At 44.1% G+C, this 22,535-nt stretch overlaps 1 protein-coding gene across 1 annotated transcript in view; it reads left to right on the top strand.

Annotated features, from left to right (window-relative positions):
• LOC127000304 (zwei Ig domain protein zig-8-like) overlaps positions 1 to 22,535 on the top strand; it is a 57,449-nt gene that overhangs the window by 21,202 nt on the left and 13,712 nt on the right. The window contains exons 2-3 of the mRNA XM_050863862.1: positions 13,269 to 13,540; positions 17,283 to 17,487. Coding sequence (XP_050719819.1) covers positions 13,269 to 13,540; positions 17,283 to 17,487 — 477 coding nt within the window. The remainder of the gene's footprint in view (positions 1 to 13,268; positions 13,541 to 17,282; positions 17,488 to 22,535) is intronic.

Here is a 22,535-nt window from a genome sequence, read left to right as displayed (position 1 = left end):
AGGGACAAGGCACGGAGGGAAGGGAGGTAGAAGGCACTGAGGGAGGGAAGAGAGAAGGTACGGAGGGAAGGGAGGGAGAAGGCACGGAGGGAGGGAAGAGAGAAGGTACGGAGGGAAGGGAGGGAGAAGGCACGGAGGGAGGGAAGAGAGAAGGTACGGAGGGAAGGGAGGGAGAAGGCACGGAGGGAGGGCAGAGAGATGGTATGGAGGGAAGGGAGGAGAGAAGGCACGGAGGAGGGAAGAGAGAAGGTACGGAGGGAAGGGAGGAGAAGGCACGGAGGGAGGAAGAGAGAAGGTACGGAAGGGAGGGAGGAGAAGGCACGGAGGGAGGGAAGAGAGAAGGTACGGAGGGAAGGGAGGGAGAAGGCACGGAGGGAAGGGAGGGAGATGGTATGAAGGGAGAGGAGTAGGGAGAGATTCAGAGAGTCCTCCATTTGAGAATAAACACATTTGCAGCCGCTTGATGCTTCACTTAAAGAATTTGCCTAAACAGAACCTTTGTTGCAATTTCGTGGATGAATTCAACACAGACTTTAAGGCATTTACGTATATCTGGCACGGTTTCATTTTCGTTATTGAGCTCAACCCCCCCGCCCCCGCGCATGTTTCGAATTAATGAGTTTAAAAGCGATTATTAATGATCTTCCTTAAGCGTAGAGCATTGTCAGGAGAAAATGGGATAAGAGCATTACTTGATATAAAGGATAAAGTGTAAAGTTCTAATGGATGATCTACAAAGCTGTGTCTAGGAATATGACGCTCGTGATAAGAGAAAGGAAGAAAAAGTATGTGTTTGCTTGTAGGTGCATTCCTCTCTCTCGGGTTGCCGTTTTGAACAAGCGAGAGAAGGACAATGAAATACAGACAGGCAAAATAAAACTGAAACAGACAAGAAAAACAGACTGACAGACCGACAGACAATGACCCCCCACACCACACACACACACGGCCTCGTAGTTCCTCGCCACAGTCAATTACTATGCACGCCGCGCCATAAATAATACAGTGACCGCGCTAATAGATTACACACGTGTTTGGGCCACACGGTAAAACTTATTTTGATAATGACTCAGCTTCACATTACTCAGTACGTGGTGTGGCGGGGCTGCGGTGGATTCAGACTCATTAATGACAATATTCGGCTTCATAATTACCTTTTTCATGTAATTTTATCATATCACTGAATATGTACTCAACCGACTCTACGCTCGTATGGTTTCCTTCTACTATGGTGTTTTCCTTCGTCTTTATATGGTTCTTGCAGCTTTAGACACCATGTTCATAGGCTTAAAAAGGATTGGATGGTACAAAAATTATGTTATTATGGTTGTTAGGACTCCCCAGAAAGATGCGGCACTTACACACACACACACACACACACACACACACACACACACACACACACACACACACACACACACACACACACACACACACACACACACACACACACACACACTTAAGCCTAAAGGAATGGTTAAAGCCTTAAAGTGTATGTAGCCTTCGCAGTATCGATGGCGTTGAGAAACACCTGGCGACATCGTGTGTTACCTGTCCATTGAAACATTTTATATAAGCTGTAATCATCGATATACAAAAAATCATAATGGAAAACACTTATCTTTAAACAAAACTGCCTTCAGTCATAAATTCAATCGGCTTTCATTTTGATACACTGAAATATACTGAAAAACATTCTCTGATAAATTGTAATCATCATTATACAAAAAGATCATACGGGAATAGTTGCTCTCTATAAAAAATTAGCCTTGAATCACAGAAATAGTCGATTTTTTATTATAATATTTCATACACAAAAAAAAATCATATCTTGCATTAGCGGGCTTTTTTTTGCACTCTTTTTGTTGCCCTTGATCCGTCTCCTCTGTTTAAAAAAAAAAAAAAAACCCTATCCACTGAAACACTGTAATTTTCTATCACTACGGAAGAAATGACTCTTGAGAAACATTTACTTAAAAAAAAACTGCCCTTAATCATAAAAAGTCAAATATTGCTTTAAAATTTCAGATATGTAAATTCTTAATCATATTCTACACAGGTTTGGGTGCTGACGCATGAGTGTTTATTGTGCACGTCGTTATCATCACAATGCAGGGCCGGCGTGTGTATGGGAGGTGAGATTGTGCCTTTACAGCGGCGTCTATGGGAAGCCTTGCCGCTCACACACAGCGCTCCCCTCTCAACACAGGGACATAACACGCTCTATGGCGCAGGGGAAGAACGTGTGTCCGTATGAGATCTTTCGCCGAGGGGCAGTGATCGAACTCGTGTATCCATATAAACATGACGTCGGGTGTACCGCCGCGCCGCCACCTGCCTATCCGAACTCAATAACAGTTTACAGGTAACTGATATATCAATAACAGGTTGTCGGTTATTACGTTGTCCTATCCACTACTCAGGGAACACTGCTTTCGCTTTAGAATTCCATGTTTTTTGTCTTGTTTTGTCAGTATCTATTCATTATGCGATTCGAGGCCCTTTACTTATCATTTCAAAGTCACTCTGCACTTCTGCCAAGCAAAATGTTATAACGTACCGCTTCTTTGCTAAAACGGTGTTAATATATTAGTGTAAACAATTTTCATAGTACAGGATTCAGCTCTAGGGCGAAATAATCTATAAACAGTTTTCTCAGAGTAATTTTCCAGACGTTCTAAACTCTCCACCCTTTATCATGTGAGCCATAACGATTCACAGTTCACTCTTCACCTGCCTACGTACGTATATTATTCGCCAAGTGCTATTAACCCGAACTGAGTTTCCTAGTGTTCTAAATCTAAACATGACTCTTTATCTGTATGGCAAAGACGCTCTGACACCGGTTTCTGGGCGCCCTCCATTGCGATTCACCATTCACTATTCACTTTCTTACGTATATTCGTCACCAATTCTTATTTACCAGAACTGACTTCCCGTATAATCTAAACTTTTCACTATTTCTCTAAGGAACCATTTTCTGGGCGCCTTGCGATTCACCATTCACTATTCACTTTCTTAGAGGTATATTCGTCACCAATTCTTATTTACCGGAATTGACTTTCCGTATAATCTAAACTTTTCACTATTTCTCTAAGGCAAAGAAGACGCGCTGGAACCATTTTCTGGGCGCCTTCCATTGCGATTCACCGTTCAATATTCATTTTCTTATGTATATTCTTCACCAACAGTTATTTACTCAGAACGGACTTTTCATATTTTATAAACTATTCACTCCATCTCTGAGGCGAAGAAGACCCGCTGGAACCGTTTTCTGGGCGCCTTCCAGGAAAGATCCATCACGTTATTAGTGTTGAGTCCTGACCGGCTAATTGTGATTTATTAAAGATGGAAACCCCGTAATAAAGGCAGGGATTGGGTCATTACGTATTCCCAAGAGACCTGCGCCAGCCTTCAGGGGACCCGCCGTGAAGAGAGGGGGGCTCGGTCTCTCTCTCTCTCTCTCTCTCTCTCTCTCTCTCTCTCTCTCTCTCTCTCTCTCTCTCTCTCTCTCTCTCTCTCTCTCTCTCTCTCTCTCTCTCTCTCTCTCTCTCTCTTTGTCTGTTTTTGTCTCTATGCCTCTCTCTGTCTGTCTTTCTGTTTGTTTTTTCTCTCTCTCTCTCCTCCTCCTCCTCCTCCCGCTTTTCCTCTCTCTCTCTCTCTCTCTCTCTCTCTCTCTCTCTCTCTCTCTCTCTCTCTCTCTCCCCCAATCACACATCATCCGTCCTCACCTTCCTTCCCCTTCCTTCTCTTTCCTTCACTTCGATCATTTATCTTCAGTTTCACCTCCGCACCATTTTTCATCATCCATCTTCCATTTCCCGACACTTTGCAGATCCGAATCCGAGCGAAAGAGAGACGAAACTAAAGAGGAAACGGAGAAGAAAGAGAGAAACGGAGGGAGAGAAAGAGTGTTAGAGAGGAAACACCAGCCACACACACACACACAATGCCTCATCACAAGACTCGCTATATAACGCCACGTGTCTTGTTATCTCCATCAAACCTTATAATATTCCTTCATTAATGCAAACTCGTTATCTCCGGGGCGGGCGTCGTTTATCTCCGCCTTATCATTATCGTCCCCTCGTGCCTCCCTTCCATTACCGTGGGACGCCCTTGCTCCCTTACCTTCCCTCCCTTCCCTCCTCTCCCTTGCCTCTCGATCCCCTCCCTTCGTCGCTGAGCTCAGTCAGGGTCACCGTCACCCCCAGCCCTGTCCAGATAGCGTGATGTGTGTGTGTGTGTGTGTGTGTGTGTGTGTGTGTGTGTGTGTGTGTGTGTGTGTGTCTGTGTGTTGCTGTCTGTCTATTTGTCTACCTGTCTGTCTGTCTTTTTCTCTGCTCATGTGTGTGTGAAACAGATAAAAAAGCATAGTAGATAAGCCGACACACCCACAAACAGACATTTTGACAGCCAAACAGACAGGCTCATTATAATACCTACAGAGAGACGAAAGCAGGTCACGCCGAGTCAAACAGTCGCATTAAAAACTTGCTTGCATTGGCCAAACGAGTGAACGTGCGTATAATTCCTGCAAATGACGGCGTGGCTGGAGGCTGCTACTGGTCTTGTCACATTATTAAACACCGTCACAACTGTTTACACGATTACACTGCCGTTCACGTGCTGTGACATTTCCACTTTGCGTAATATTTTTTTTGTGTGCCTGTGATTTTAGTTTTCACGTAAGAATTTGAGGATCGCGAGGTAGTACAAAGGAGGAAATAGCATCACAACTGTTAACATGATTACACAGGTGTCAATGAGCTGTGTCATTTCCACTTTCTGCACCTGTTAGTCGCTATGAATTTAGTTTTGACGTAAGAATTTGAGGTTCACGAGGCAGAACACAGGACAAGACATCATCACAATTGTTCACATGATTATTCTGAATTTCATGAACTGTGTCATATTCAGTTTGCGCTGTTGTTTGTCTCCGTGATTTTAGTTTTCATGTAAGAATTTGAGGATCACGAGGTAGTACACAGGAGGAAACTCCAGAAAATATGTTCACACGATTACTCTGGCGTCCATGGGGTGTGACATTTCCTCTTTGCGCAGTTGTTTGTCGCAGTGATTTTAGTTTTCATGTAAGAATTTGAGGATCACGAGGTAGTACACAGGAGGAAACACGAGGAAATATGTTCACACGATTACTCTGGCGTCCATGAGGTGTGACATTCATACTTTGCGTACTACCTATTTTTCGCTGGGATTTTTAAGAGCCGTATTCCAAAGCATTTCAGGGCTTACACACCCACATTTGGTAAGGCTTTCGAAGAGGCTGTGTTAGTATTTCCATGGGTAGTAATATAAGCGTAGCAATAGTTTGGCAAGAGCTTCCGCACCATGAAAGTGGAAGTATACTCTTGAGAACTCGACTAATATATTTCTTGGCCTTTGGAAATATCTGTTGTGAGAGCCGAAAGCGTGTGAGAAGAGGGGGATTATTTTCACGCAACACACACACACACACACACACACACACACACACACACACACACACACACACACACACACACACACACACACACACACACATTCAGATATTTAAGGAGATCTAAACAGCAACAAGTAGGATCAGTCTGTCGTTGCATTACTTTCTTGCATTGATATTTCCTTTATTTATATCCGCTGTCACTTTCATTCCTTTAAACTCACTTATTTTTGTGTTGCTTTCTCTCTCTCCCTCTCCCTCTCTCTCTCTCTCTCTCTCTCTCTCTCTCTCTCTCTCTCTCTCTCTCTCTCTCAATCATCCTTATCGGGCTCAAGTCTTCGCCCTCATCCCTCACCGTCACCGCCTCTTAACTCATCTGAAGGGCCTCTGGTTTTCTTATTTCCTCCCTTCTTTCCTCGGCATTGTAAGCACCACGACGCCGCCGACTTCATGGCAGGCAATCTCGCTTCGTTTTCCTATCCAGACAACCTGAAGCATCCCTCCCAGGACTTTTAAGGCGACCGGGAGGGTGGAAGGGAAAGGAAGGTCGCTCGCTTGGACACTGGAGGACGCGAAGGAGGGAGAGGAAGAGCAGATATTGGTGCATGAACGGGATAATAGAGAGGACGGTGGAGATGAGACGAGGGGGGGAAACTGTGCGAGAGATGAGGATAGGAGGAAATAGCATGAGAAAACGGTGATAAGAAAATGAGGCAGAGATGGTATTAGGATATCTTAAGGGGGGGGGGGGGGTTGAATAGGGCTAATGGATGACAGAAGCAACCTAATGGAAATGACGATATAAGCAAGAGTAAGGCAGCAGAAAGGACAATTAAGAGAAGAGAATGGAAAAGGTAAAGGTAAGGTTGGAGGCATACACTATAGCTACGCATGGCCTCAGTGCTCATCTCCGTCACATTGCCTTCTGAAAATGGGAAATAATGAAAGGTGGACTGAAGCGCTTGTGAGGGTAAAAGAAACCAGGGAGAGAGAGGTCTGGTAGATAAAAAGGGGTGAGAGATGGGGTGAAGGGGAGAAGGGGTGAAGGAAGGGGAGGTACAGAGGTCGTGGCTAGTCTTTTGAAGGGCTGGCGTGAAGGGAGGCGAAGGGAGGGTGACATGAGATTGCGTTTCAGGGGGAGAGAGAGGGAGAAAGAGAGAGGGAGAGAGGCAAAGAGAGTACTCCATAAAAGGGTCTCAGGAATGACAGACTGGGGCAGAAGATAGGTGGAAACCCTTTGTGTGTGTACATGTGTGTGTGTGTGTGTGTGTGTGTGTGTGTGTGTGTGTGTGTGTATGTGTTTGTGTGTGTGTATGGGTCACTGGGTGCATGTGTACGTATGTTTGTGTACCGAAAAGGGGAAAGAGAAATAACGAGAAAGAGGGAGAGGAAGGGAGGGAGGGAGGGAGGGGGATAAAACACACAAACACACACACACAAAAAAAAAGGAAAGAGGAGGGTGGAGGAGAGCGTATCATCCTAACGGTTTAAGGCTCCTCGTCTACTGCACCAATAAAATCAGGTAACGCAATTGGCACAAAGGGTGAGACTCCTAAACGCCGATTGTGACGCTGGGAACAGAACAAACCACCACCCGTACCACAACCACCATGGCACTCATAACATCATCATCAGCAGGTATTCCTCAGGTGTTCCCTTATCATACCACTCCTGCAGACGCTTCCATAAGGCGCGCACGCTCTTGGGAAATCTTTGGAACGAATTTTTCTTCCCTTACTTTATCTTTTTTTTCCTCTCGATTCGGACACGTGTCGAGGATTTGCAGATTTGAGCCTAGAGGGAACGACACAGCCTCGAAAGGGACGGGGATGGGAAAATGGTGAGGCATATTTACGTCGTGTGTGCGTGTGTGTATGTGTGAGTGTGTGTAGGAAGGAAGAGGAGGAGGAGGAGGAGGAGGAGGAGGGCGGAACTGGGAAGGGGAATTGAAGAGGAGGAGGAGAAGGAAGGATGTACTCGTGAGGGATCTTGAGGGAGGATAGATTTTGATCCGCTGGTTTCCTCGGAGCCCAGAACACCGCGGGGTCGAGGCTTGAGGTTCCGTGTTTCCCGAGGTTATGGAGCCCCTCAAAAATAGCGGACGTGATGGACGATGCAAACATTCCCATAAACTCCTTTTTTTTCCCCGCCCGATACACTAAATCCAGTGGAGTCGTTTTGCTCTTTGCTCTATTTCCCCTCCTGTTATTCGCATCATGTCTGTCTGCCTTTTGCATTTTTACTTAATTTCTCTGTACCTGTATTTTGGGAAGGTATTATTTTCCCTTTATTTAACTTCCTATTATTATTTCACTCATTGTTAATTACAGAAATATTCCCTCTAGAGTTACATGCATTGAGTTCTGTTTTCCGTTTGCTCTTATACTTTATTTCTCTGTACTTGTGTTTCCGAAAAGTATATATTATTCTCCCTTTATTTAACTTATTATTATTATGCCACTTATTGTTAATTGCAGTAATATTCCCTCTAAAGTTACATGCATTAAGTTCTGTTTTCCGTTTGCTGTTATACTTTATTTCTCTGTACTTTTGTTTTGTAAAGGTAAATATCTCTCTCCATATATCTATCTCATTTCTGTCATGTCTTCCAGTGTTTAAATCCAATCTTCCCTCTCGAGTTACAAGCATCAAGTTCTGTTTTCCGTTTGCTGTTATACTTTATTTCTCTGTACTTTTGTTTTGTAAGGGTAAATATCTCTCTCCATATATCTATCTCATTTCTGTCATGCCTTCCAATGTTTAAATCTAATCTGCCTCCTCGAGTTACAAACACCACGTTCTGTTTTATGGTTGCACCTTTATATATTCCTCTGTACTTATGTTTCCTAAATACACATCTCACTCTCCATTTATCTATCTTAATGCTGTCATGTCTTCCAGTGTTTAAATTCAATCTTCCCTCTCGAGTTACAAGCATCAAGTTCTGTTTTCCGTTTGCTCCTTTTCTTTATTCCTCTCTACTTGTGTTTCGTAAAGGTATATATCATTCCCCATTTATCTATCCCAATTTTGTCATGTCTTCCAGTGTTTGAATCCAATCTTCCCTCTCGAGTTACAAGCATCAAGCTCTGTTTTCCGTTTGCTCCTTTTCTTTATTCCTCTCTACTTGTGTTTCGTATAGGTATATATCATCCCCCATTTATCTATCCCAATTCTGTCATGTCTTCCAGTGTTTAAATTCAATCTTCCCTCTCGAGTTACAAGCATCAAGTTCTGTTTTCCGTTTGCTCCTTTTCTTTATTCCTCTCTACTTGTGTTTCGTAAAGGTATATATCATTCCCCATTTATCTATCCCGATTCTGTCATGTCTTCCAGTGTTTAAATCCAATCTTCCCTCTCGAGTTACAAGCACCACGTTCAATTTTCCGTCTGCAACTTTTATGTTATTCCTCTGTACTTGCATTTTGTAAAGTTAATATATCATTCCCCATATATCTATTTCAATTCTTTCGTGTCTTCCAATGTTTAAATTTCATCTCCCCTCCCAAGTTACAAGCACCACGTTCGGTTTTCAGTCTGCAACTCGATTTTATTCCTCTCTACTTGTGTTTCGTAAAGGTAATATGTCATCCTTCATTTATTTATCTTCTTTATGTCAATTCTCTCGATTCTTATATCTTACATGTTTTACTTTATTCCTTTATACTTGTTTTGTACCAGTATATCTCTCGCCATCCATCTTATTTTCATTCTCCTTTCCAACGTTCATCTTCTCACAGTTCTCGTCTAGTTATGTTATCTCCAGTAATATTCTCTCCTCATACTCTGTTTTCTGTCCTCATTTCTACTTTATTCCTAGATACTTCTGCCTCGTAAATGTAAATGACGTCCTCTTTTTCATTTGTCTTATTTTTATCCTTCTTTCCAATGTTTATTTTCTCACAGGCTAAGTCTATTTATGCTATTCCCAGTATTATTCTCTCCTCATGCTCTGTTTCTGTTCTGATTACCACTTTATTCCTCGACACTTCTGCCTCGCAAATGTACAAGTCGTTCTCTATTTCATTTCTCGTATTTTTATCATGTCCCCCAATATTTATCTCTATCGCTCTATCGCACTCTTTTTACCTTATTTCCAACAATGTTCCTTCCAGAGTTACATGCATTATTCTTTATTACTTTCTTATTTACACTTATGCTTCCTAAAGGTATATATCTCACTCTCCATTTATCTATCTTATTTTTATCATGTCTCCCAATGTTCTTCTGTATCGCTGGATTATTCTCTTTACGTTCCTGCCATTAATATTCCCTCGATCAGCGTATCCAAACGGTACATTCATTCCCCGTTCCAGCCTTACACAAATAGTTTCTCTTTTACCCTTGATTGTTCTGCATGTAAATTTTCCTATAACCGGATTTTCATTTGAGCGCATATCGGGTTTTATTGGATTTCACTCTTCCTGTAGACACGCCTTAAAACGCTGAATGGCTGACCTGAACCTGATGGATGGGAGAGAGTGAGTGAGTGAGTGAGTGAGTGAATGGTTAGGGAAAGTGAGTGAGGGAGTGAGGGAGCGGTGAGGGAGTGAATGAGTGCAGTGTGAGTGAGTGAATGGGCGGTGAGGAAGGGTGAAAGGCGAACAAACAGTGATGGAATTGGAGTAAAGTTTCCGATGTCTGTTTGAACGAGAGAACAATGTCAGTAAAAACGATGCAGCGAGAGAGACTACTGCATGATGATGATGATGATGGTGATGATAATGACGACGGCGATGAGAACGATAATGACAACAAAAGCAAGAATAAAACAACATCAAGAACGCACAAAATTAAAGAACAATGAACAAAGAACACAAGATTAAAGAACAATATCATGACGTTACTTCCATCGACGTAAATAATTCATAAAAAAAAAAATACATGCACACATACACATACGATTTTTTTTCTTTTGCTTATTCTTTCATGTTTTGCCCTACAGCTGCCTCCGTTACAGTAAACAAATGCACACACACACAAAAAAAAAATATGGATATACGAACACTAGAGGGACGGATCGCTTATTTTCTAGTACGTCAAGCCCAGCAAAGAGGAGGTTAAGCTAGCGTCGAATATTCACACATTTACTAAAACTTCACGACCACTACAGCCACCCACCTACTTCTCGCCTCTTTAAGGAAACGCTCCCCGCGACCTTGGCCCTGATGCCTCGCCGTTCCAGCCCCAAGATAATGGACCCAATGAGCCTTGAGATATCATTACCTGGCCGAGGCGTGAACCGAGGCCGCTCAGGTAAAACGCTCCCACGGCTCTCCTTCGCGTCTCTAACATTCTACGGCCGCATCAAGTATATTTTCCTTATTTCGGCGGGTATTTTGGGGGGTCCAGCTTCTCTTTTTGAATGTTTTGTTACTTTTTCTTCTTCTAGTCTACGTTTAATTTCTTCTAGTTTCTTTAGTATAGTCTAGAGTAGTTTTGTTCTTGTTTCTCTTTCTCTCTCTTCTTTATTTCTGCTTTATATAATTTTCTTTACATTTATCTTTTTTTCATTAATGTTCTGCTTCTCTTCCTCTTCTTCTAGTATTATGTTTATCACATCATTTTTTTCTTTTATTTCTCTTTCATTTATCTCTTCCTTTCGTCCATCTCTTCTATTCTGTCTTATTCCTCTTTTTTTTAATTTTCATGTTTTCTTTTTCTCGTTTTTATATCTTTTTTTATCCTCTTAATGTCCTCCTCAGTACTCCCTTCCCTCCCCCTCCTCCTCTTCCTTTCCCATATCACGGCCAAACAATCACCCACAATCACACACATCGCCATTATTTCTCTCTCTCCCTCATATCATAAAACACAATCTCGAATATATATAAAAAAGAGAAAAGAAAAGGACTTCTAAACTACCTTTGATAAACGAGCCACATTCTCCTCCTCCGCCTCCTCCTCGTCCTCCTTCACATTCTCCTTTAACTTTTTCCCTCCTCCTCCTCCTCCTCTTCATCCTCCTCCTCTTCTTACTTCTTCTCTCCCTTCACGTAAACAAACTGCTTGCATCTCCAGACTCGGCGGTGAAGAAAACAACAAAATCCAATAGTAATCGAGGTAGTTTTTCTTCTTCTGTCCTCTTTCTTCCTCTCTCGTTTTCCTCTCTCTCCTTTCTACTTGTTCCTGATACTTTTCATTTGTATCTTCTTGTTTCTTATTCATTTTCATCTATTTTTTTCTCATATTTATCTTCTTGTTCTTGCTCTTGTTCTTCTTGTTCTTGTTCTGGCTTCCCTTCTTCGTCGTCTTTTTCGTCTTCTTCTTTTTCTTCTTCTCCTTCTTCGTTTTCATCTTCTTATTATTGTTATTGTTATTATTACTCTTTATCACTGTCATTTCTTTTATCGTCACTATTATTATATTTTCCTCCTCCTCAATCTCTTCTCTCTCTCTCTCTCTCTCTCTCTCTCTCTCTCTCTCTCTCTCTCATCCGCAGGGTAGGTGGAGGAGGAGGAGAAGGTGGATCAGGAGGGCGCGGAGGCACATTGAGGCTTCCACACTAACAGCTTTGCCTTCCTTCTCCCCTAGGTATTGTCTTCTCTCGGCTGGCTTTCTTCTTTTTTCCGCCGTCTCTTCTCTACGTCGCGTTTTTCGTTGTCTTTTCCTCGTGTATTTCTTCCTCAGTGTCCCCCGGAGCCGTTTTCCCTGGCCCAGCCTTCCGTTTTTTCCCCCTCTTTCGCCTTCAAGATCTTTTCGCTTCTTCAGTTCAGCTGTTTCTTTTTTCGCCTTCTTCCCTTCCCTGACCCTTTCTTCTCCTCCTCTCCTCTTTTGTTTTCTTCTCTACCTCTGCCTTCAACTTCTCTCAACTTTCCTTCATTGTTTTTCCTCTCCGTGTCTCACTTTCAAATCCCTCAGTTGTTAACCTTCCTTCCTTTTACTATATATTTTTCTTCTTCCAGTTGTACATCTCTATCTCTCTATCTCTCTATTGCACTTACTTCTTTCAACTGTTCCCTTCCTTCTCTTCACTCTCTCTTCCTCCTTCATTTGTTTTCCTCTCTATCCCCGCCTCTCCCTCCTACTCAGCTGTTTCCTTTCCCCCTTTCCACTCCTTCTCCTTCTTATTCATTTATGTTCCTCTCTGTCTCTGTTTCTCTCTCTTCTGCTTCTCTCAGGTCTTTCTTTCTTCCTTCCCTTCACTTTCTCTTTTTCCTACCTGTTGTTTATCTCTCTGTCTCTGTCTCTCTCTTGCAGTTGCTTCTCTCTCAGGTGTTTTCCTTTTACCTGACTTCCACGTGTTTCACCTTCTCCTCTCTTCCTATCTCACCTCCGATCTTCGCTTCCCCTCACTACCCTTGCGCCATCTTCACCCCTTCTTCCTTACTCTCCTCTCCTTATTCCCCTTCAGATCGTTCACCTCTCTCTCTCTCTCTCTCTACGGCCATGATCTTCCTTCTTCCTTGCTCTCTTCCTCTTATTCCTCCTCAGATCGTTCCCTTCCCTCTCTCTTTACGGCTATTATCTTCCTTCTTCCCTTACCTCCCTTCCTTTTCCTCCCTCTGCTATGTCCTCCCTTCTTCCTTAGTGTCTTCTCCTTATTTTCCCCCAGACCGCTCCCTTCCTTCTCTCCCTACCTTCTCTCCCTTCTCTCTTTACCTCACTTTACCTCCCTCTCATGCATCCCTATCATAAAACACCTGTGCTTCTCTCTCTCTCTCTCTCTCTCTCTCTCTCTCTCTCTCTCTCTCTCTCTCTCTCTCTCTCTCTCTCTCTCTCTCTCTCTCTCTCTCTCTCTCTCTCTCTCTCTCTCTCTTTCCCCACCCCCCCTTCAGGTAAAATTCTCTACTCCTTCGTCAGGTGGTCTCTCTTTTTCTCCCTTCAGGTGTCCTCGCAGCGGGTGCCAGCGGAGGCCCAGAGGAGGTGGAGGCCGCCTACCCACTAACGGGGATTGCTGAGGGCACGCAAGGCTCCTACATCAGGCTGACGGGCGTGGCGGAGGACGAGGAGGAGGACGAGGACGGGGTGGACGATATTGATGATGAGGTCGAGGAGGAGCCCTACTTCGATGCCTCCATGTCCCCGACCTACACCGCCTACTTGGGCAAGACAGCGACCCTCACCTGTATCGTCCACGCCGCGAAGAGTGACAAGTCGGTGAGGATGGGGGAAGGAGGGAAGGAAAGGAGGGAGGAAGAGTAAGAGGAAGGAAGAGGAAAAGCGATGCGGGTACAGTGGGAGAGATTGAAAGAGGAGGACGGAAGGGGAGGAGGGAGGAAGAGGAAGAAAGATGCTGGTACAGTGAGGAATATGAAGGGAGGAAGGAGAGGAGGAGGGAGGGGAAAGTAAGGAGGGAAGGGAAGGAAGAAGGGATAGGAGGAGGAATGGATGGGATGAGGGAGCATTTGTGACAGGGAGGAAAGAAAGAGCAAAGGTAGAAGGGAATGGGAGGGAAAATGGATACGGAAAATGTGGTAGTAGGGAGGGAGGAAGAGATGAATGAAGGAAGGAATGGATGAGAAGGGGGAAAGGGGGGATTGACTGGGAGGAAAAAATGGGTAGAAGGAAAAGGAAGGGAGGAAAAATAGATGAGGGAAAGGAGAGAGAACATAGATGCGGATGATGGGAGGAAAGAATGGGTTGGAAATGGAGAAAATGGGACGAAATGTGGATAAGGAAAATATGGGAGGAGGGAGATGTGATAAATGAGAGGAAAGAAGTGGAGACGGAGGAGGGAATGGGAGGGAAATGGATGAAGGAGAAAAATATAAGAACATAAGAACATAAGAATGTAAGGAGTCTGCAAGAGGCCAGTTGGCCTATACAAGGCAGCTCCTGTAATCCTAACCCCACCTTTCCTCACTATCCATGAATTTGTCCAACCTCTTCTTGAATGTATCTATGGTATTGTCAGCCACAGCATGACTGCTAAGCCTGTTCCATTCGTCCACCACTCTATTGGTGAACCAATTCTAGACTATGTCTTTGCTGAATCTGAATTTGTCTAACGTAAAACCATTGCTACGTGTCCTACCTGGCTCTTTTACCACCAAAACACTATTGACATCCCCTTTATTAAAGCCCTTCATCCATTTATAGACTTCGATAAGGTCACCTCGCAACCTTCGTCTTTCCAGAGAGTGTAAATTTAAATGCTAAAGTCTATCCTCATAAGGCAAGTTTCTCACCCCTGAATAATTTTTGTCATCCTTCTCTGTACAGATTCTAACATCTTGATATCCATTCTGTAGTAGGGTGAACAGAACTGGACCGCGTAATCAAGGTGAGGTCTAACTAGGGCTAAGTAAAGTTTGAGGATGACCTCAGCGCTCCTATTGCTTACGCTTCTCGAGATGAGACCAAGTACCCTGTTTGCACGATTCTTAGCCTGAATGCACTGGGCCCTTGGACGTAGGTCAGTTCTCACTAAGACTCCTAAGTCCCTCTCACACCCAAACCGGGTTAGAGGAGTGTCATTTAAGGAGTAATTATGTGAGGGGTTATTCCTATCTACACTCAGAATACTACACTTCCCATCACTGAATTCCATCTGACACTGAGGGAGAGATAAAAGGAAAGAGAAGGAATAAGGAGGAGTGGATGAGAGGATATAAGAGGAAGAGGAGGAGAAGAGGAGTAGAGGAGAAAGAGAGAAAAGAGAGAGAGAGAGAGAGAGAGAGAGAGAGAGAGAGAGAGAGAGAGAGAGAGAGAGAGAGAGAGAGAGAGAGAGAGAGAGAGAGAGAGAGAGAGAGAGAGAGAGAGAGAGAGAGAGAGAGAGAGAGAGAGAGAGAGAGAGAGAGAGAGAGAGAGAGAGAGAGAGAGAGAGAGAGAGAGAGAGAGAGAGAGAGAGAGAGAGAGAGAGAGAGAGAGAGAGAGAGAGAGAGAGAGAGAGAAAAGAAAGCAAAGGAAAACAGATAGCGTGAGGTAAAAATGAAGGGGATGAAGAATGGAGAAAACTGGATGGAGGAAATATGAAGCTGGAGGGAGGGGCGAAGAGAAAGAAAGAGAGAGTGAAAGGGAAGAAAAATGAGCGTCAGAAATACGGTGATGGACGGCAAGAGAAGGAAGAAATAAATTATGACAGCAGGAGGAGAAACGAGAGAAAATAAACCAAGTGTGAAAGAGTTAAGTAAAAAAATATACGAGTTAAGTAAAAAAAATAATAATGATAAATGTTGAAGAGGAAACTTAGGTGAGAAGAAAATCATGAAGGAAATACTAGAAAAAATAAAGATAAAAGGAGTTAAAGATACAGAAAATAAGAAAAGACAGATAGATAGATAGATAGAGATTAAGAGTGAGATAGAGTACTACATATCCCTAATTAACACTTCAGGTAGGTCATTAGGACGTGTCAGGTGGGGAGGTGAGTGTCTCTGGCGGGTGTTTCGACCAATGGGGAATCAGAACCCTTATCCCCCTCTCCCTCCGCACCTAACTCCATATCAAAGAGGTTCGAAAGGCTTATCTGATACACCAAAGAGAATCGGGTCTTTTTAATTGCTCTCTGTAGTTTAAGGCGAGCAAAAGGAAAATAGATTAATAAAAAAAAAACATTTGCTCACAGGAAATCTGAAAACAATAACAAGAAAATTTTAAGGGTATTTCGTTAACAATATATTATAAGCTACATAAGTAACAAATCAAAGTAAACGAGTAACTAACATAATTAAAAGAACTAATAAATGATAATAAAAAGCATATATTAATAACTACATATAAATAACATCTATATAAATAACAATAAACTATGTAAATAAATCCCCATAACAATAAATTCATAAAAAATCACGTGTTCGCTGGAAATATGATAAAACAATAACAGTAGAATTTATTGGATATTTCGTTTTGCCTTTGTGGGTTTTTTTTTTTTTTCATTTTCTCGTCTCTTGTTTTTTAATGTTTTGTATCCTAACCAAACACACATACGTGGAGTCTTTTATGATTTCTAGTTTATCTTTCAGTCTGCTTTATCCCCTTCTTCCCTTCCTTTCTTTTTTTATGGTCTCCTCTCTTCCTGTTTTCCTAATGTTTTCTATCCTAATCGCACACACAGAGGAGTCATTTATGTTTTCTAATTTATCTTTCAGTCTGTCTCGTCACTCCTTCCTTTCTCTCCTTCCTTCTTTATATATTCTCGTCTCTTTCTGTTTTCTTAATGTCTTCTATCCTGGTCAAACACACACAGAGAGAGGCTTTTGTATTTTCTAGTTTATCTTTCAGTTTGTTTCACCACTCCTTCCTTCCTCTCCTCCCTTTTTTTTATATATATTCTCGTCTCTTCCATTTTTCTTAATATCTTCTATCCTAATCAAACACACACAGAGAGGCTTTTGCGTTACCAAGTTTATCTCTCAATCTGCTTCGTCACCACTCTCCTCTCATTCCTCTTACTGTCTCTTCAAAAATATCTGCAATATTATTAGAGCTTACAATTTATCTTTTCATTCTTTGTCCACGTCCCGGGTTTTCCATTTCTCTGTCGTCTCTGTCCGGTTTGTTTTTTATGGCCTTATATCAATATTTTCTTCGATATCGTAACAGTTCATCTTTCTAAAACACTCGCTCCGCTTCACTTCACTTATTCTTCGTTTAGTTGGCAGGACACACAGTTTTCCACCCTTCACTAAGTTTATATCATTCTCTTCGTCGCTATGTATTTAAATCTACACACACATTGATTTAAGTACTTTTCATCTCACTTAACTCTACTCAACTCCTCCCTTTACTGTTCCTACATTATACTCTACTGTGCCTATAACAAACACTTCTTTTTTTGCCTTAATACTCACGCCCTTTCGTTAGCGTCTTACCAAACTAACACCTTTCTCTCACTACCTTCCTTGCGTCTCATCACATTAAGAACTCCTCTCTCTCTCTCTCTCTCTCTCTCCCTCAGGTGTCATGGATCAAAGACCTGCGGATCCTGACTGTGGGTCGCTACACCTACACGACGGACCTGCGATTCGAGGCGATCCATCAGCAGTCGAGCACCGAATGGACGTTACGAGTGAGGCAAGTCGAGCTTCGGGACCAAGGGAACTACGAGTGCCAGATAACCACCAAGCCTATACGAACGTTCACCGTGTTCCTCAAGGTTGTAGGTGAGTGTTCAGGGAAGGAGGGGGACCCAGGGAGGGAGAATATGGATGAGGAATAGATGGGAGGATTGATATGTGAGACAGAAGAAGTGGAGAGGGAGAAGGGAATGGGAGAAAAGAATTGATGAAGGAGAGAAATATGAGAGGAAGGAAAGGCTAAGGGATGGAGAGATACGAGGAAAGAGAAGGAATAAGGAGGATTGGATTGAGGATTGAAGAGAAATAGATAAGATGAAGTACTGAAAGGGCCAGATAGCCACCAAGCCCTTAAAAACTTTCATCGTGTTCAAGGTTGTAGGAGAATGACTGGGGATAGAAGGAGATGCAAGGAGGGATGAGGGCAGAGGAAGGATGAGACGACATGGTTAAGGAGGGACAGAAAAAAATCATATGTTGAACACGTTGAAATATACGATAAGAAAATACGTTGAAAGAGGAAACCAAAAGCCCAAATGACATGTATGGTGTTCTTAAAGGTTGTGGATGAGTCGCACGGGTAGTGGATGATGAAACGCCTCTGGGAAGTGAAACATTTGAAAAAGAAAGTAAATTAGTTAAAGCCAGGCGAAACTAGAGACCTGGTAGAGGGTGGTTAAGAATCTATTTGAATGAGAGGCGACGGAAAAGGAGAGGGGGAGGAGGAGGCAGAGGAAGAGAAGGAAGAGGAAGACGAGGAGGAGGAGTCAGAGGAAGAGGAGGAGGAAGTAGAAATTAGGGAAAAAAAGTAGGAATATTTATGAAAGTAAGGAAATAAGGACGGGAAGTCGAGTAGTTCTCAAAGAAACATAACGGTAAGGAAGCGAAACACAGAAAGAAGTTATGACATTCTATACTCTCGGCGGCAAAGTCTTGACAAAAATCCAAAAAGTTATCCTTAGTACACTCTTCAAGATCTTTGTTAACAGGATTACGGCAGACACCTTCCCCCTCATAATGTAGAAAGTTATCCTTCACGTGCTATTCAAGATATTTGTTAACAGGAAAACATTGACCAGCTCCCCTCACCAAAAAATAAAAAGAAAGACAGGAAAGGAACAGGAAAATTCTTGCACACAGCCGAGCGGAGGAGTCTAGTGAACTACGAAGAGCAGCTACAAGGCCGCAACACATCAAAACAAAGTCAGACAGGCGGAACAAAACCCACGGCCTTCACGAGTGGCCAAGTCATATCCCGAGGTCCTCCTTCCCTCGAGGCCTTCGGAATTTATTTTTATAGGAACTTTGACCCTAACAGAGGCAAGGCTGCTGCTCTCTCAGAACCAACGCCAACTTTCCGCTGTCCTCGAGGCCTCAAGTGCCCGCGAGACTTCCACCGATGTTCACTGTCAAGTTTACGTCGACAGGTACACGGAAAAGGTTGCAATTAGATATAGCGAGGCCTGACATTCCCTCCTACACCACCACCACTACCACCACCACTCCCTACACCAACGCTATCACCACCACCATATCTCCAGCAACATCAACACCACAGCCACGTCGACAGACACGATCCTAGCACCGCAAAAATATTCAGTAAAACATATTTCTTGCCTTTCTCTACCCCAGTCAACTCTACACTTGTTCATTGCTAAAGTTCACTCGGATAGATACAGGATAAGAGTCAAATCTTTTTATACGATACAGCAAACAGGTCGAAGGGAAACTAAATATATGTACAGAAGAATCATGTAACACGTAGCTCCACATACAAGGAGACAGAGGGTTATTGTATAGAGGATTCTTCGGCCACAGACACGGAGATCAATATAACTACTTGGCTCTCCCTTAATAAATGCCACTAATACGCTTGGTGATGTAAAAGGAGATAGAGAGGGTTATGATATATAGGAATCTTCGCCCATTACCACAGAGACAGAAAAAGCTACTTGGCTACCTTCTTCTTCCTTCCCTATTTTTATCTTCGTCTGGAAATGGGTTCAGTTTATAGTCTTTTTTGACACTCCTTATTTGGTTGCCTTCCTCTTCCTTCGTTATTCTCATCTTCGTTTGCCAAGGAGTTCAGTTCAAAGTTTTTTTCTGCCACTCCTTCTCATTTGGTTATATTCCTTTTCCTTCACTATTCTCATCTTCGTCTGGCAAGGAGTTCAGTTTATTGTCTTTTCTGCCACTCCTTCATATTTGGCTACCTTCCTCTTCTTTCACTATTCCCATCTTCGTCTGGGAAGGAGTTCAGCTCATTGTCCTTTCTGCCACTCCTTATTTGGCTACCTTCCTCTTCTTTCACTATTCCCATCTTCGTCTGGCAAGGAGTTCAGTTCATTCAGTTTCTCCTGCCACTCCTCCGTCTATCTTCTCCTTCCCTTACCTGGCGATTCTAACCAACAAGGCGAAGTGGGTTACAGTCGCGTGTTCTAAATTAGTGTTCAAATATTCTGTGACAAGAAACATGCGTCCTTCAGTCATCCAGGAATGTTATCTCTCTCTTTTCATTTAGGGCACAAAGATCAATTATTATAGGTAAAGCACGCGAGGACGGACACACACACACACACACACACACACACACACACACACACTGACGAACACACCAACACACACACGATAAAGAGCCATCGCATAATTTCGCAGTGATTTAAACGAATGATTTATTTTAATTCGGTTCGCGGTACACGACTATTTTGCTTCGGGGATTTCCTGCCATTTACACGAAATCCCGGAATTTATTTATCGGGGGAGCATTAAAGAGACACCAACACGCTTTTAGTTCACAAGGGACAGAGGAACAGACAGAGAGAGGACCAGAGAGACAGACGGTCGTATATATTCTTTTTACTTTCCTCTGAACTCTCAACTAACGTCCATGCTTCCTACCTTTCCCTTTCTTTCCTCTTTCTCCTCTGACAGCCTATCATCCCTCCCTCATACTTTCCTCAACTCCCTCTCTCCTCTCTTTTCCTCTCCTCCGTATCACTCTCTCTCTCCGTATCCACTTTCAACTTCCACATGGCCGGTTCTTTTTCAAATTTTCCATTTTTTTTTTTCCAAATAAGTTTTCTTCTAAGACCTTTCTCTCTTCTCTCTGCATGAGTGAGGAAACACACACACACACAGAGAGAGAGAGAGAGAGAGAGAGAGAGAGAGAGAGAGAGAGAGAGAGAGAGAGAGAGAGAGAGAGAGAGAGAGAGAGAGAGAGAGAGAGAGAGAGAGAGAGAGAGAGAGAGAGAGAGAGAGAGAGAGAGAGAGAGAGAGAGAGAGAGAGAGAGAGAGAGAGAGAGAGAGAGAGAGAGAGAGAGAGAGAGAGAGAGAGAGAGAGAGAGAGAGAGAGAGAGAGAGAGAGAGAGAGAGAGAGAGAGAGAGAGAGAGAGAGAGAGAGAGAGAGAGAGAGAGAGAGAGAGAGAGAGAGAGAGAGAGAGAGAGAGAGAGAGAGAGAGAGAGAGAGAGAGAGAGAGAGAGAGAGAGAGAGAGAGAGAGAGAGAGAGAGAGAGAGAGAGAGAGAGAGAGAGAGAGAGAGAGAGAGAGAGAGAGAGAGAGAGAGAGAGAGAGAGAGAGAGAGAGAGAGAGAGAGAGAGAGAGAGAGAGAGAGAGAGAGAGAGAGAGAGAGAGAGAGAGAGAGAGAGAGAGAGAGAGAGAGAGAGAGAGAGAGAGAGAGAGAGAGAGAGAGAGAGAGAGAGAGAGAGAGAGAGAGAGAGAGAGAGAGAGAGAGAGAGAGAGAGAGAGAGAGAGAGAGAGAGAGAGAGAGAGAGAGAGAGAGAGAGAAGCGGTGCACGCCCCGCCCTACCCATCCTGGCCTCATCCCCCGCACACTCCCCTTCCGCTGATCCGATAAGGCGATACGGACACCAGCGGCCTCAAGATTCTGTCCGCCAACGTACGAGGCTTTAGGACCAACATCGGGGAGCTGACACACGCCTTCGTCCTCAGGCACCACATCGACATAGTGGTGACAGTGGAGACCTTCCTGGACGACACATGTGCCACCACCTGTGATAAGATCCCCGGGTACTCGCACTGGGCCAGACGAGACCGCCACACAGGACAGGGGGGAGGCATTGCTGTTTGCCACCGAAACGGCCTGCAGATGGACGCCCTCACCACAGACACTCCCCTGGAAATGGAGATGATGTTCCTCCGCATCATTCTCGAGGACAGGAGCGCTCTGCTACTCTGTGCCATGTACCGGCCACAGTGGCAAGGCAGCGCCCCCCTCACCTACCTCACAGAGCACCTGGACGACCTTATGGCTGCCCACAGCTGTCAGTACGCGATGGTTGTGGGCGACCGAAATCAACACCTGGTGGCGAGGGCCTTCACCGAGCTCACAGCGGTGCATGGATTGCACAACCATGTTGAGTTCCCGACACATCAGCGAGGAGGCTCCCTGGACCCTGTGCTCACAGACCTGCCGAGTGACTGCGTGCTGTGCTGCTCACTAGACCGTGTGGGCAGTTCCGACCACAATGCCATACTCACCACCATCAGCCTGGCCCCAGCGCGTGAAGAGGAACACCAGCGAGTCATCTGGCTGTGGGACCGCGGACTGGACGGCTGCAAGGCAGGCCCTGGCAGCGACTGCTTGGGGCACAGTCCTTAACGGTGACCCACAACATGACGTCTCCGCCCTCACCACTGTCCTCAATACCGTCCAGCAGCAACACGTCCCCACCGCACCTACTCATCCAGCCCAAAAGACCAGCCTTGGTTCGGATACCGGTGCCGTATTGCAGCCGCAAGGAAATACAAGGCTTGGACTAGATATACAAGACACCCCACGCAGGAAAATAATGCCCAACACAGACGAGACTGCAAAATATGACGAGGACAGCAAAGTGGGCAAAAGAAAGGTGGGACGCCGACAGGAGGAGAAAGCTGTCCTCTAACCAAACCGACCTGAAACAGTGGTGGGGCTGGTGAAGGAACAGCAAGGTTATACCCCCAGGAACGTATCCCGCCCCTGAGGAAACCTGACGGAGACCTGGCCATCACCAGCCGGGAAAAGGCTGACCTGCTGGCCTGTCACTTCAGTCAAAAGATGACAACCCAGGAGCCAGACAGGCAGCCGCCCACCCTCCCCCAACTCATCGCCTCAAGACTAGAGAATGTGCTAATCT

The sequence above is a fragment of the Eriocheir sinensis genome, chromosome 18, assembly GCF_024679095.1.
Source record: "Eriocheir sinensis breed Jianghai 21 chromosome 18, ASM2467909v1, whole genome shotgun sequence".
NCBI lineage: Eukaryota > Metazoa > Arthropoda > Malacostraca > Decapoda > Varunidae > Eriocheir > Eriocheir sinensis.
Note: the sequence above shows the minus strand (reverse complement) of the source record. Positions and strands in the feature narration are given on the sequence as shown.